Source organism: Dryas octopetala, chromosome 9 (assembly GCF_963921425.1).
Source record: "Dryas octopetala chromosome 9, drDryOcto1.1, whole genome shotgun sequence".
In the NCBI taxonomy this organism is placed as follows: Eukaryota; Viridiplantae; Streptophyta; class Magnoliopsida; order Rosales; family Rosaceae; genus Dryas; species Dryas octopetala.
The window spans coordinates 17,096,216-17,110,694 of NC_141374.1; the positions used below are offsets into that span (position 1 = coordinate 17,096,216).

The 14,479-nt window shown below is 36.4% G+C and overlaps 2 protein-coding genes across 3 annotated transcripts; one reads left to right on the forward strand and one right to left on the reverse strand.

Moving 5' to 3' along the window:
* Window positions 1–3,951: 3,951 nt before the first annotated feature.
* On the forward strand, window positions 3,952–9,075 carry LOC147275013 (uncharacterized). The gene is made up of 4 exons (XM_086228613.1): window positions 3,952–4,126; window positions 4,690–4,744; window positions 5,466–5,532; window positions 5,670–9,075. Exon 4 carries the CDS (start codon window positions 5,702–5,704, stop codon window positions 8,795–8,797), a length of 3,096 nt encoding a protein of 1,031 aa, XP_086084739.1. The 5' UTR covers window positions 3,952–4,126; window positions 4,690–4,744; window positions 5,466–5,532; window positions 5,670–5,701; the 3' UTR covers window positions 8,798–9,075.
* Window positions 9,076–10,288: 1,213 nt separating this feature from the next.
* LOC147275014 (transcription factor PIF7-like) lies at window positions 10,289–13,804 on the reverse strand. 2 transcript variants are annotated; one of them, XM_086257452.1, is made up of 6 exons: window positions 13,624–13,804; window positions 12,330–12,849; window positions 11,997–12,107; window positions 11,473–11,538; window positions 10,864–11,317; window positions 10,289–10,578 (listed from the first exon to the last, which is right to left on the reverse strand). In XM_086257452.1, exons 1-6 carry the CDS (start codon window positions 13,683–13,685, stop codon window positions 10,439–10,441), a joined length of 1,353 nt encoding a protein of 450 aa, XP_086113578.1. In that variant the 5' UTR covers window positions 13,686–13,804; the 3' UTR covers window positions 10,289–10,438. The 2 variants fall into 2 exon arrangements, with proteins under 2 accessions (XP_086113578.1, XP_086113580.1); XM_086257454.1 differs by having other exon boundaries at window positions 10,874–11,317; window positions 13,624–13,801.
* Window positions 13,805–14,479: the final 675 nt, after the last annotated feature.

The window sequence follows — 14,479 nt, forward strand, 5'->3', positions numbered from 1 at the left end:
TGGGTGGCTCTAATTTGGTGTGATTGTCTTGGCTATGTTGTGGATAAATGGATAAATGGTTGTTAGAGGTTCTTAAAAAGACATAGAAGGATTCGGCTTATCTTTTAACTTGCATATGTTTCATCTTTTGGAACATTTGGAAGATGGATATGTAAAACTATCTTTCAGAAACTTCCAGATCCAACTTTTGCTTGTTGTTTGATTAAGAGGTCCTTATCAGAATTTTTCCAAGCTCAAGTCTCCCATAATACTAAGGATCATCCTTCTTGTCTCTTCTGGTGGTGGAGTCTTATGGCCGGCAACCTCCAATCTCTCCAGCTGTTACGATTAATGTTGATGGCCGGTTGATGGGGTAGCCAAAATTTTGATTAACTAACAACTTTCCTTAGAGAGCAAAAAGAGCTTTTGACTTGAGGTGGGCCCTTCAAATAGATTGCTTTTGGCTAGGTTTTGTATTCTACCTTTAACATGAAGACAAGCTCATGAATCTTGCTTTCAAAATCATATATGCATGTTTACCAGAACCATATATTCATTTGGTAATTGACAAGCCTTGATATTTTAATACATAGATCAAGCAAAGAGTTAGGTTTCTAATTATATACTTAATTTGTTTAATTATTGGCTGAAATATTTACCTACACAGACTTGAATGATGAAGCAAAAACTTAGAAGGAAGCAAAGCTTGAAAGTGAGGTTAAAGTTACAAAGTAGTGGTAGCTGGTTATTCATTTTTTCTTACATGCCTGCCTAATATCATTTTCACTTACAGTGTGTTTGGATGAAGTAATTCTAGTTTTCATAGAAATTTATAAATGATGGAATTTAAAATTTCATCATTAAATTTCCATCAATTGCATTTTCTATTGTTTGGATATATGTATGTAGAATTTAAAAAATAACAAAAATTATAAATTTCCTTGTTTGGGTAACGGATGTTATTTAAAAATTTAAATAGTGCAGTGGTAAAAAAAAAAATTAAATAATTGTAGGAGCTAGAGTTCCCAGTCTTAGGGATGCTTCACGGCTAATATTGATTGATATAAACTTGTTTCATGCCATTATAGCTGGAAAAGTTGTTAAATCCATGTCGTAACACACACACACACACACATATATATATATATGGGTATATATACTCACACACATATTGATTAATATGTTCACAAACCGTGAACATACCCATGTCATAGCATATATATATATTAATCAATATGTGTCTTAGGGATGCTTCACGGCTAATATTGATTGATATGAGCTTGTTTCATGCCATTATAGCTGGAAAAGTCAAATATATATGTGTGTGTGACTTTTTCAGCTATAATAGCATGAAACAAGCTCATATCAATCAATATTAGTCGTGAAGCATCCCTAAGACACATATTGATTAATATATATATACACACTCACAAACTCATGTCGTAACATATATATATACCCATATTGATTAATATGAGTGGGTATATATACTCACACACATATTGATTAATATGTTCACAGACCGTGAACATACACATGTCATAACATATATATATATATATTCACAAACCCATGTCGATATATATATGTTCACCGACCGTCGTAAGTCGTGATCAGATTGTGGGCTAACATATATATATAATTGTTCCTCTACCTATAAATTTTATTTGCAATCCTTTGTAGACCCATGTTTCAATTCTCCCAGAGAAAATTCTTAAATTAACCATCAAATCATATTATAAATAAGAGAGAAAGAACACATGAGTATTTGTAGTGAAATAAAATTAACATACGTGAGAAAAGAAACAAACCAGCAAATCTCTTAAGTATAGCACCATGGTGACTGATCTGGTTGGGTTTTTGTCGTTCTGCTTCTATTTTTGTAGGGACTGGGCTGCTTTGAGATGTAGAAAAGCACTTATGTACCTACGTTTGTTTTTTGGGTGAGATGGAAAAGGAAGTCCTGCTTGTTTTTATGAGTAATTTCATTTTTTTAGAATTTTCAAATTTATTCCCACTTGGAAAAGAGAATTATTGCTTGCATAAGAATTGTAAAAATGACGCCTATTTTTTTGGAATTTAAACTCATGATTTTAGCTCTGTAAATTCCACAAATATTTCCCTCGTAATTTGTGAATTTCTCTATAATTTGGCCAAACACGGAACTTTCAATTTTTCACGCGTGAAATACTGACTTTTTTTAAATTTCAAATTTTTTTTCTGCATCCAAACACATTATTATAGTTTTTGACTTTTTGCATCATATACATAACTTTTTTCTTGGGGTTTAATTGCTTTTACTAGACGCTGTAAAATAATGTGATCAATTGGTAGGAGTCTTCTCAATTGTATAACTGAACCAAGTAACCTACATGGTGATGATATATATTCGAAGATACTTGTGAATTTAAGCCCAAATCACTATAGTACATGTGTTATTTAAGCCCAAAGCCCAAATCCTTACAAAAAAGGGCCGAATGGTGTACATTTCAAAAGCCCAAAATCTGTATTTATAAATAATTGCATATGGAGTTAAGAGTAGGCCATATGGAATGAAAGGACCAGCAACTTTTATTGATTGCTTTTTTATTTTATCGAGTGCTTGCTGCAGTTGGAGACTTGGAGGGTCAGGTCAGTCTCCATAATATATACTTAATATTGTTGGAGCTCTATTTATAAATAGATGAAATTTCATAGTCCTTAATTAATTATTTGTTCATGTAAGTGATCACCACTTGATTGAGATTTGAGAGAAGATTAGCTCTTGTGATGCCATAATTACACTAAGAATAGGAATATTCAAAATATATTGTTTTGAGCCTCATGTAGAGATATCAAAGAATTCAAAGTCGACCCAATTGATAATCAATTCGATTAGTTTTAACAAGTTTTAATTTATTTATTTAATTTGCTACTCAATTAGTTCACCTTTCTTATTTTTCTAATTTATTCTTGAGCCGCAGCTGCATGCTAGGACCAGAAGTCATACGGTACCCACCAATATAATTGGTTGGTGGGTGAGAAAAGACTTGGGAGATAGAAAAGAGAACAAAAACAAAATATACAAGAAAACATTAAAGCACTTAGCATGCTCAATGATCCACTCATCCACATTTTGGCATTTTTCTTTTTCTTGTAGGAAACATCTTGGCAATTAATAATTATACTTGCTAATAAAGCTTCAACCATACCATGCAATGCCACAGTTAAGTTGTTCAATCAAATTGGTTTCCAATACTTTTCCTATAATTAACATCCCAAACCCCAATACTTTATGCAAAGAATACATGCATTGTAATTTGTATCTAGTAATTTTACAAGTTTTTTTTAACTAATCTAATATCATTGTCAAAAGGGCAAATGATATTTTCTTATATCATTGTCTAAAAGGGCAACTAATCTACTATTTTTACAAGATTAAGTTCTCATAGTTTTAACTTTTTCAATTAAGTTTTCGCAATTAACATTTTATTACAATTAAATCTACTATTTTTAATGAAATGATATTGATTTTGAACTCCATAGAGGGCCATAAAATTTAATAATTAAAAAAAAATTAATTTACAACTCCAAGTTTAAGGTATTGTTTCAACATGTGTAACAGATTTTCTTTATAAATATACCAAAAAATAAAAAATAATAATAATGAAATAATAAAAGAGAAAATAAAAATAGAACAAGACGGAACGGAACGGAAGGTACGTAGTTACGTTTCGCGCGCGTTTGTCGTCTAATCTCAGACTCACAGGCAGGTGACGCAACCGTTTTCTCCCATACGGATAAAGTGTTTTTGTTTTTCTGACAAGGACCGTTCCCCTCGGGGCGGGCCCCACCTTTCACTGTTCTCTTTCTAGAACTTTCTCTCTCCTCCACCTCTGCTCTCTCTCTCTCTCTCTCTCCCTCTGTTCCTGAAAAGGCCACCCGCCACCAGAAGATGGTTTCAGCGTTTATTTTGGATGCAACAAAATTTAACAAACGCGCATTGATCTCATCCTCACAGAGGCACTCAAAGCCCAACAACACAACAACAAAAATCACCAATATTTCGAAAAGCGAACCAATTTTCCCACAACCCCTTCTGGGGTCGTCTTCTCTTCTCATGCTTTCTTCGTGACAAGGATTGGAAGAGAAAGAAACAAGGAAAAAGGTATCATCTTTGATGCGTTTTCTCAATGTTTTGGGTTCTGTTTCTGCCCTGAATGAGCTTTTTCTTGACCAATTTCAAATGGGTTTCTCTGTTTTGTGCTTATAATTCTGGGGTTGTTGTGAAAAAAGGTTCTTTCTATTTGTTTTTGTATGAAATGAATATCTTCTGTGAAAACTGAAAATGGCTTAGTCTCTGATCAGCTTGCAAATGGTTTACTTCATCTGTTTATGTGTAATAGTTAGATGAGAAATTTGTTTTCTTTTCTCCTTAATAAGCAAATTTTAAATAGGGCTCTTCTGTTTAATCTTGTTTATCATTGTGATGGATCAACAAGGATTTGATAGGTCTCCTAGGTCATTTGGACCTGTAAGTGGATTAACTTGCTCAATTTTTGATCGAGAGAATTGCAATTTTTGGTGAGGGGGTTGCGGATGTGGATTAACATATGAGAAGGACTTGTTTTCAGCGATATATGTCTTGTTTTGTTATTGGTGTTTGTAAATGCAGAATATATATATATATATATATGTTATAGTGATTATACCCTCTGTATTATTTTCCAGGTTTTGAACAAAGAGCTCAATAGCTGAAACTAATCCTCGGAGGAGACTAATCATGGTATATCTTACATATCTATATTTGATCTTTCTCATGTTTTAGCTGTCAGAGGGTGTCACTTTGTTTTACAATTTATAGCCTGATTTCAAATCTTTCAAAATGAGTGCATTAAGTTATGAAATGCATTTTGAGCCATGGAATGGAAGTAATCTTCTTATACATGTGTGCGAGAGTGTGCATGCATGCTGCATTGTTCCTAGCAACTAGTGTTTTACATAGCATTTGAGTGCACAAATGGTCCCTTGACTGTGTGAAATTTAGATTCATTTAAATAGAAGTTAGGTGTAAATTCACAATTTGTTGTGTGAGGTATCTGAAGGCATCACATCTGAATTAGGAGGTTGAATTTTTAGTTAACTCGTGTTTGACAAATAGTTAGGTGAAGTTGTATTGACGAGTTCTTATTGGTACTAAAAGGATAAAAGCTTTAATAAAAAAAGGGGGAAGGAAAGAAGGAAATAAGCCCAGTAAATGCTAAAAGGCCCGGCATAACTTAGTTATATCATTTTCTTTAAGTTGTCTACAGTTACAGATACAACAATTTTAAAGCTTCCAAAACTAGTGAATTAATTGTTTCAATAATCATGCGATCTTTAAATGCTTTTTTGCGAGCTTTCCTTTTTCTTTTCATTGTATAATATAATATGAAATCTGCTTTATTTTTTCTGGAATTATTATGAGTGAGATGTGAGTAGAATTTTGTGATTCATGTTGTATGCAGGATTACAATCTTGTGAAGCTTTGAGACATCCTGATTTTCACTATCTTATAGTTACATAAGATTCTTGGTGAGCAGTCTTGCTTCAATTTTTGTTTTTTACCTGGAATATAATGGGAAAAGCATCAAACTTTCATGGAGGAACTGAGTGTTGCTTTCTCATACCCTCTTACTCTCTCTTTCTGTGGAAACTTTGATTTTGCACAGGGTTGCCAGTTTTCTGTGGCATCTCCTTCATAATGGAAAAAGAGAACATTGATATCCCAGTGATCCTACAAGACATAGAACTCAATGGTCATGATGCCAGAAGGAACTCTATCCCAGTGATCCCACAGGAGATAGAGCCCAATGATACTGATATCAGAAGAAATTCTATCTCAGAGATCCCACAGGAAATGGACCCCAAAGGTGGTGATATCAGAGGGAACTCTATCCTAGTGAACCCACAGGAAGTAGAGCCCAATGGTGTTGATATCAGAAGGAGCTCTATCGGTGAAATAGATCCTCCTTCTGATATTGAAAGGAACTTTAACCCAGGGATCCCACAGGAAATGGAGCCCAATGGTGGTGATGTTAGAGGGAACTCTATTGCAATGATTCTGCCTGAAATAGAACCCAATGGAAGAAGTGATACCCGAAGGAACTCTGTCCCAGCCATCCCACAGAAAATGGAGCCAAATGATGGCGATAAAAGAAGGAACTCTATCCTGGTGATCCCACTAGACCCCAATGGTGGTAATATCAGAAGGAGGTCTATTGGTATAAGGATTCAGTCCCGTTATCTCAGAGCTTCAATGGGCTCCTGCCATGATTCTTGCAAATATGGGGGGAGAAATGCTTCCGAAGAAAACGAAACTACTGCAATGCCAAAATTGGATAGAGAAATTGGAGGTAAAGGCCAGAATCTGGAAACAACTATGGATAGAGAAATTCGGTCCCGTTATCTCAAAGCTCCAATGGGCTCCTACCATGATTATTGCAAACATGGAGTGAGGAATGCTTCCCATGAACAGGAAACTACTGCAATGCCAAAATTGGATAGACAAATTGGAGGTGAAAGGCAGAGTCTGGAAACAACTATTTCAGAAGAAAGGAAAAAGTTATCCACAACCAGTTCTAAGCCTTCTCCAGATTCCGAGATCCAGAAAGTTAATAATTCCGTTGTCACAGAGAAAAAAGTTTCATCTTCCTTTAAGGAAGTTGATATTTCTATGGAAGATTCCATCAATATGAATGTAAAGCCTGATCAATTAGAGCCATCTTCTCTCCCAGGATCAGTTCTAAGCCTGAGCAATTCAAAGGTGATATCCACAATCAGTCCTAAGCCTTCTCCAGATTCTGAGACCCAGAAACGTGATGATTCTATTGTCACAGAGAAAAGAGTTTTATCTTCAAAAAAGAAAGAAACGGTTTCTTCAAAAAAAGTTTCATCTCCCTTTAAGGAAATTGATGTTTCTATGGAAGATTCCATCGATTCGAAGGTCAAGCCTGAGGAATTAGAGCCATCTTCTATCCCAGGATCAGTCCTAAGCCTGAACAATTCGAAGGTGATATCTGCAATCAGTCCCAAGCCTTCTCCACATTCTGAAACCCAGAAACTTAATAATTGTGTTGTGGTGGAGAAAAGAGTTGTGTCATTGAAAAAGAAAGGAATTGTTACCTCAAAAAAAGGTTCATCTCCATTTAAGGAAATTGATGTTTCTATAGACGGTTCCATCAATTCGAAGGTGAAGCCTGAGCAATTACAGCCATCTTCTCTCCCAGGACAGAGTTCAAGCAATCAAGGAAAAAGTGGAACCAGAAAAATCAAGAAAATACCAGAAGATTCAAGTAGCGGAGGGAATAGAAAAATCAGAAGCATAAATTCGAGGACTTCTGTATTCGTTGAGAAAAAGATGTTGGGGCCTCAAACTGTTTCTTCGTCTTCCAAGCACAAGCACTCTGTCAAGAGAGTCTCCAGCATGAATACTGGAAGCTTAAAGAACCTTAAAGGATTGTCTCATCTGAAAGATCAAAGCAATCCTAGAAAAGTTAAACGTGAGCAACCCAGCAATGAGGATATGCCAGAAAAGATTTTGTACGTCATTGAATCGACTACTGAAAAGAGTAATGTGGAACCAACTCCAAATGGTGTCGATGCTCCTAAGTTATCGTCGTCCTCATCTTTATCCTCTGAAGGCAAAATCTTGAAGCATGCAAGGAAGGGAATTAGTATGACTCGGTCACCTCCATCCTCTGAGAAGAAAAACTTGAAACATGCTTTTAATGGAGGTCGTGTCCAATCACCTCCTCTATGCCCTGGAAACAAAGGCTTGAGACATATTCAACATAGTACTCGAACATCTTTATCTCCATCGTCATCCTCGTCATCATTGATGTCCATATCTCCATCCCAGTCCACTCATAATAAAAAAAATGGCTCCAGCTCTCAACACAATACATTTAAAACTGAGAATCAAAAGGTAAAGTTGAAGGTGGAACACAAGACAAGGCCTCAGAGGTCTGGAATACTTGGCTCTGAAAATAAAAACAGCATAGGCCGGAAGCTGACATTCAGGAGAGGAAGAGTGATTGAACTTCAGCCTGTAAACAATACTCCAAGGAAACTCAAATTCAGGCGAGTAAGATTGTTGGGAGAAAATCAAAATAGTAAAGGCAGTATCAAAAGGGGAAGCGATGGGATGAATGAAGTTGATGACAGTCAGTCAAATGGTGCTGGTATCAAAAGGGGAGGCATTGGGAGGAGGGAATTTGGTGACAGTCGGTCAAATGGTGCTGGTATCAAAAGAGGAAGCACTGGGAAGAAGGAAGTTGATGACAGTCAGTCAAATGGTGCTGATATCAAAAGGGGAAGCACCGGGAAGAAGGAAGGTGATGACAGTCAGTCAAATGGTGCTGATATCAAAAGGGGAAGCACTGGGAAGAAGGAAGTTGATGACAGTCAGTCAAATGGTGCTGGTATCAAAAGTGGAAGCATTGGGAGGAAGGAAGTTGATGACAGTCAGTCAAACGGTGCTAAAATCAAATCTGAGAAAGTTTCTCTGAGAAAGCAAGGACAAAATGTGGAAGGTTCCCAAAGAAAGAGCTTGAGGAGGAAGCAGGTTAGTGATCATGTATTGAATGGTACTAGAGTCACTCCAGAGAAAGTTGTGTTGAGACACCAAGATGTAAAAGGAAAGAAAGATGCTCAGAAATTGTTCAATAATGTGATTGAAGAGACTGCCAGTAGGCTTGTGGAGACTAGGAAGAGTAAAGTCAAGGCCTTGGTTGGTGCTTTTGAGACTGTGATCTCTCTTCAGGATACCAAACCCTCGGAAACTACAGATGCATGTTGATAAACCAAACACATAATAGCTATTCTGTACATATTTGACAAGAAAAATCTTAAAGGTCACATGGTATTGAAGTCACAGGAATTTGTGATGTTGCAGAGGCATAGATGGAGAAAAACTGAATCAAGGTATGAAGGTTCTCTGAGGATATGAAACATTTTTTCTTGTGTGCGCTGCTAGCTATTGGTTTGCTGAAAGAGTTGTATTATTTGTTGTTCTATATTATTGCTTATCAAATATCAGATTTGTGCTTGTGAAGAACAACTACAAATCTTTGCTTAGTGATCAGTATTCATTGTTCCTTCTTCTCTTTTGTTGGGATCAGTTTTGGTTTGCCATTACAATCTTATGATTGAACTAATGTACTATGTAGTGGTTGGTTTATTGGTTGGCAAAAAGTCACCGCCTGGGTTTGAACTCCAGGATTGGGTTCTGTTATTGGGAATTATAGTATCCATCTTACTCTTGTTGATTTCATTTTGTGATTCACTTTTTTCCCTTTTCTTCCTTCTCTTCTCTTGAGTCACCTCCTCCCTTTCCCATCCTCTTCACCCTCCTCGACTACCATGGCGCACTGCCACGGCCGCCAGCGCCATGGCCTGGTGTGCAAGAGTTGGAAACTAATGTCACTTAAAAAACTAATGAAATAATTTAAACTGTGAATTTGGATTATATTCCCAGTTTGGTAATAACGTGATCCTAAGGCGTGACTGTATGAAATTTTACCGACATGCATGCTTAAGGGGTTGTTGCTTTTGCATATGCTGTAATTGAAATCGACTTTCATTGACATCAAAACTAATTTGTGGCTGCAAATCACGGACTCTTCCAAAAGTCAGCCATATATGAGCTATGAGTCGTATCGCTTAGTCCAGAAACCGATATTTTGAACACTGGTCATATGACACGTTGAGATTATGTATGAAGTAACAAACCAATGGAGCTCTTTTGTCAATTTGAATTCATTAGGCACACTTAAGCCTCGTTTGGTGTATATAATAGGATTGGATATGATAAATAGTTAAATTTATGTGTATTCAACGAAGAACATGAAAAGTGTCTTTTAACTTGAAGAAAGAAGATGAATTATTTAATCTCATTATTTTTTTGAGGATTAGAAGGAAAAAGTCTCCCTTTATGATTAGTCAATCTTAATACATTTTATTTTTTCAAGTTAAAAACTCTTTCTTTGAATACACATGAATTTAGTTATTTATCCTATCCATCAAACGAGGCCTAAGTACATTGATGACTTGGGAACAAATTAATGGTTACGGTTCAAAACTCACATCAGAAATGGGATATACACAAATATATATATGTACTGGATGCCGTGAGAGGGTGTGTTGGAGCACTCCTTGTTTGGTGTTCGGACATTGACAGTATCCGCAGTGTGATTAACTGCTGTAGAGAATAATTCTGTATGATATCCCATTTCTCCTTCTCATGTTGATGATCATCCATTTAGCAGAAAGAACCAAACAAACCCACATATTATGAATTATATGTAAGACTTATTGAATATATGTCTAAATAATAATATGGATGATGTTCTTAATTAAAGTCACATTTTACATCAACTAGGCCAGGCAATCTTAAAGATTTTCTTTTAACAACCCACTTAGTGTGCTTTCTATTCCTCTTCTAAGCTAGGCAGCTTCTTCTTAGTCCCCTTGCACATGGTTTGACTGTGATGATGGGCTGCTTGTTGCCCCTGTCGTCTGATTCACTTGTTGGCGGTATAGTTCTGCCATCCTGTTGAACAACTCCATATTCATTGTTTGCTGCAAATCAATTCATCAATGTTCAAGTTAAAAAAAACACAATAAAGAATTAAGACTTCTAATCCCTCATGTTATTGTTTGCTACCATCTTTAGAATGTGTGAGGGAAAAATATGATCAATCTAATACCTCTTCCAAAACTACAAAAAGGGTCTCTTTGAAAACTAATTTTGGTACATAGATACTTCTCACAATCCACAATCACATTGGTACCACATCTCTAGTAGAGGTGATACACACTTCTATTAGAGATGTGATACAAAAACTTTGGTACATCTAACATTACCTACACATACTTGTGTTAGAAGGGCATTGTATGGATCAGGCAAAGGGTACCCTGAAGCATTAGTAGTGTTTGCAGATGCAGGGTCAGGCTTTGCTTGAGCACTAGTAGGGTGTGGGGGAACCATAAAGGGTGGATTCATAAAAGTAGGAGCTGCTGCAGCCACAGCTGGATGATGAATTAGCGGCAGCGGCGGCAGTAGCTGTTGATGAGAAGCCATGCGTGCCACGGTGTCGATGTCAAGCATTCCCATGCCCATTCCTAGTCCAACAGGACCAACAGTTCTAGTACCCATGCTCATATGCGCTTGCAGGACTGACATTTGATGAAGATGTTGCTGCATCCCTAAAGGCATCATCATATGGGGCATGTTTCTCACACTACTCAGCATCTGAACTTGGGCTTTAAGTTGTTCCAAGTATTTGATCACCTCATCAAGCATTGAAGCTTTATCAGTCTGTAATATTATAGCGAGTGATGAAAAAAAGAAAAAAAAAATTAAACCACAAAAATATATATTCATAATGGTTTCCATTAGTGGACCTGTTGTTAAATATACAATAATATAATTAATTGCATGTGCCTTAGTTGGCCCTTGTCACAATGGCTCACCTTACTTGCATTTGGTACCAACCTTTGCAGAGCTTTCATCTTCTGGTTGATCCGATCTCTTCGTTTCTAGAACAAGAATAACATTGGCATTATTTTCATTCTTTATATATAGTCCTTATAAGACATACTTCCTATTATCACACAAAAGGCATTCTTTTTCTTATGGGGTGATCGAAATTTCAATCAGAATTTTTTTTTTTTTTTTTTTTTTTTTTCACTTTTTAAGTACTTTGCCCCTTTTTTTGTTCTTCTAAAATCTTAAAAACATGATCATTGTGTAGTACTGTTTAAACCTCCTCATATAGCGCTCCAACCCTCTGGCATAGGTCTCGAGTCAGAATTTTGAAGGTTGTAAAACATATATAAGACTAAAAAGCCCTTTTCTGTCTTTTCGCCAAAGAGGGCCATGAATCTTTTTTTTTTTTTTGACCAAGAATCTTTAAAGATGCAAAACTTGACTATTTCTCAAAAATTGTGACTTAAGCTAACTGGAATGGATTGATGGTACTTAAATTGTTAATTACCCGCTCCGACTGATTATGAATAGCAGCAACTCGCCTTGGTCTTGTTGAGTGTGAAAGGCCTGATTCATCACCTTTGGTGGTGATCTCTCGTCGTTCTTCTTCTTGGTTTTCCTATTAGTTGTCACATCCTTTATTAGAAATGATAAATAACATTATTTGTATCATATTTTTAGATCACTTTATAATTTTATTAATCAAAATAAGACCTATGTGAGTTAAATCCATCTATGCCGATAAATTTTTACTTTGCGAAATATAATTAGTAAATGTGATACATGTAACATTATTATGAATATGGTGTTGATTAAGAAGAATTAATGTACATATACATACCAATCCCCCATGAGAGGCCGAATCCTCGTCTGTGCTTTTGGTCTTCAAGCTCGGAGGAGACTCAAAAGAAGCCCATGTGTTCATAGTTGTATTGTCTCTGCAAAATCTAGCACTAGCAGTACAAGCGCTAGGATCTGCACGCTCTTCATGAATATTGCTGGTAGTACTACTACAAAAAAATTTTCCATAGGAGTCTGAAGCCTGTGGTCGTGTACGTTTCTTTGTCCACCCTTGCGGCACCGGCACTGGCACCGGCTGGCCAGAATCTCCGGTCCATGTTCTGCCACCGCCGCCGCCGGAGGATGCAACCATTGAGCTTGTATTGGCCGGGGTCCGGTCATGATGGGTTGAGTTTTGTTCACGTTTGTGGCATGTAGCTTGGTGGACTATTGATTCTAGTGTGTCACCGGCCTTAATACCCCATATGGGCTTTTCCGGGGCAGTGGGAAGAAGCCCACCAAGCCCATGCATGGCCAACTGTCCGTTTTCCAATTTTAGCTCTGTGACGTCATAATTAGACCTGTACTTCCCAAGCATATGTGTGAAGTGAATTATTAAAGCAATCTTAATTAATTAAGAATAAGATGAAATATAAAGTTTAAAAATGAGTTGTCAAATGAATGCAATCTTTCTTGGTAAGCCTGGTTTGAAGACAAAATGAAGGGAAGAAGGAAAACCAAATTAATAATTGAATTTTTCATTTTTGAACTAATTAATTAAAGCATTAAACATAGTATTATATATGATGCACAATGGAAAAATTATTCTAAGTAAGAAATGATTTTCTGCAATTAAGTAAAGAGAATATTAAATAGAGCATAGAAGAGGGTTTTCCTACAACCCAAAGGTTTTGAGTACAACAAGGAAGAAAAACCGTATTAATTATTTACATAAACGAAGCGATGAACAAGTCCTTGGGCTAGTTCAAACAACGAGAAAATTAGTTAGAATTAGGATAGGTTAAGATCAAAGAATAACTAGTTAGGAGAAACATGTAGTGTGTATATATATACTAGTGTTTCTGCAGAAATTAAGAAGAATGTCTTGGTTTCTTTTGGTGTATATATACATATATGGTCTTGAACAAAAACCAAACTAATTAGCAATGGTGGAGAAAATCAAAGAAAGAATGATTGGAAACACAAAGTGGGTGTATGCACATATGTGGATCTCTCCCCCCACATTGATCCAAACTTCAAGCAGAAATTTTTTTTTTTTTTTTTTTTAAAAGAAGAAAAATGAAATCGATCACAAATCAAGATCAATATTGATGAATAATAGTATTTGTGCGTACAAGGGGACGAGATGGGTGGTGTTGGGGCGGTGGTGGTGGTGGTGCTGCTGCTGCATCTGCATGTGCACGTGAGAGGATGTTTCCCTCTTCTCCGGCCTCGACTTGTTCTTGTCTTGGGTGCAGCCTTAGAATATTATTCAACACTCCATCACTCATTCATGTAATTCTCTCTCGATGAGTTTGGAGTTTGGACCCTCTTAATATTTCCTTGTCTGTCTTCTGGTCCCTTTTTTTATGTGTCACACTCACATTGCTGTGATAGAGATTTTACACAAAACATGTGGTAGCCAAAACAAGCCTCAGAGGGAAGCAGATATGCTTTAGCTCTATCTTGAATTCTTGACCCCTCTCCCTAGACCCTTTTTGTCAAAGGGTTTTTATGTCATTTTGTGTGATCTCCATGCCACATTTTTTTTTTTTTAATGGTAAGTCAATGCGCGCATGCACACACACATATACATATATAAACTGAGATTAATCTAAGAGAATTTTCATCTAAGGTCATGAGTTTTTAAACCCTGGCCTTTCTCACTTGCAATTCTCTGTTGGACTGTCCGAATATATTCAAGCAAAGTCATATTGGGATTTTGATTTTGTGAAAGTAGTTTGCCCATTAAGTCGGCAATTATGGACACTCTAGTGTCTTCAAGACAACCTCATTTTTTGTTCATCATTCAAATCATATCATGCAAGTTATGAACACATTAAATTTGACAGATAGATAAGTTTGGGTTGAAATTGACATGCAATTTGACACCTCTCTCTCTCTCTCTCTCTCTCTCTCTCTCTCTTGTCCCCACTTGTAAAGCTAGACCAACCATGACTTCTGCACAATCTTATGTACACATATCATTTT

Excerpts from the sequence above, each read along its gene's own strand:
- LOC147275014 (XM_086257452.1), bottom strand. The coding sequence starts at position 13,685 with ATGCAGATGCAGCAGCAGCACCACCACCACCACCGCCCCAACACCACC. Across the intron at positions 12,850-13,623 it reads ACCACCCATCTCGTCCCCTT|GTCTAATTATGACGTCACAG; the intron begins GTACGCACAAAT and ends TGGGAAGTACAG. Across the intron at positions 11,539-11,996 it reads TTCATAATCAGTCGGAGCGG|AAACGAAGAGATCGGATCAA; the intron begins GTAATTAACAAT and ends TTCTTGTTCTAG.
- LOC147275013 (XM_086228613.1), top strand. The coding sequence starts at position 5,702 with ATGGAAAAAGAGAACATTGATATCCCAGTGATCCTACAAGACATAGAA.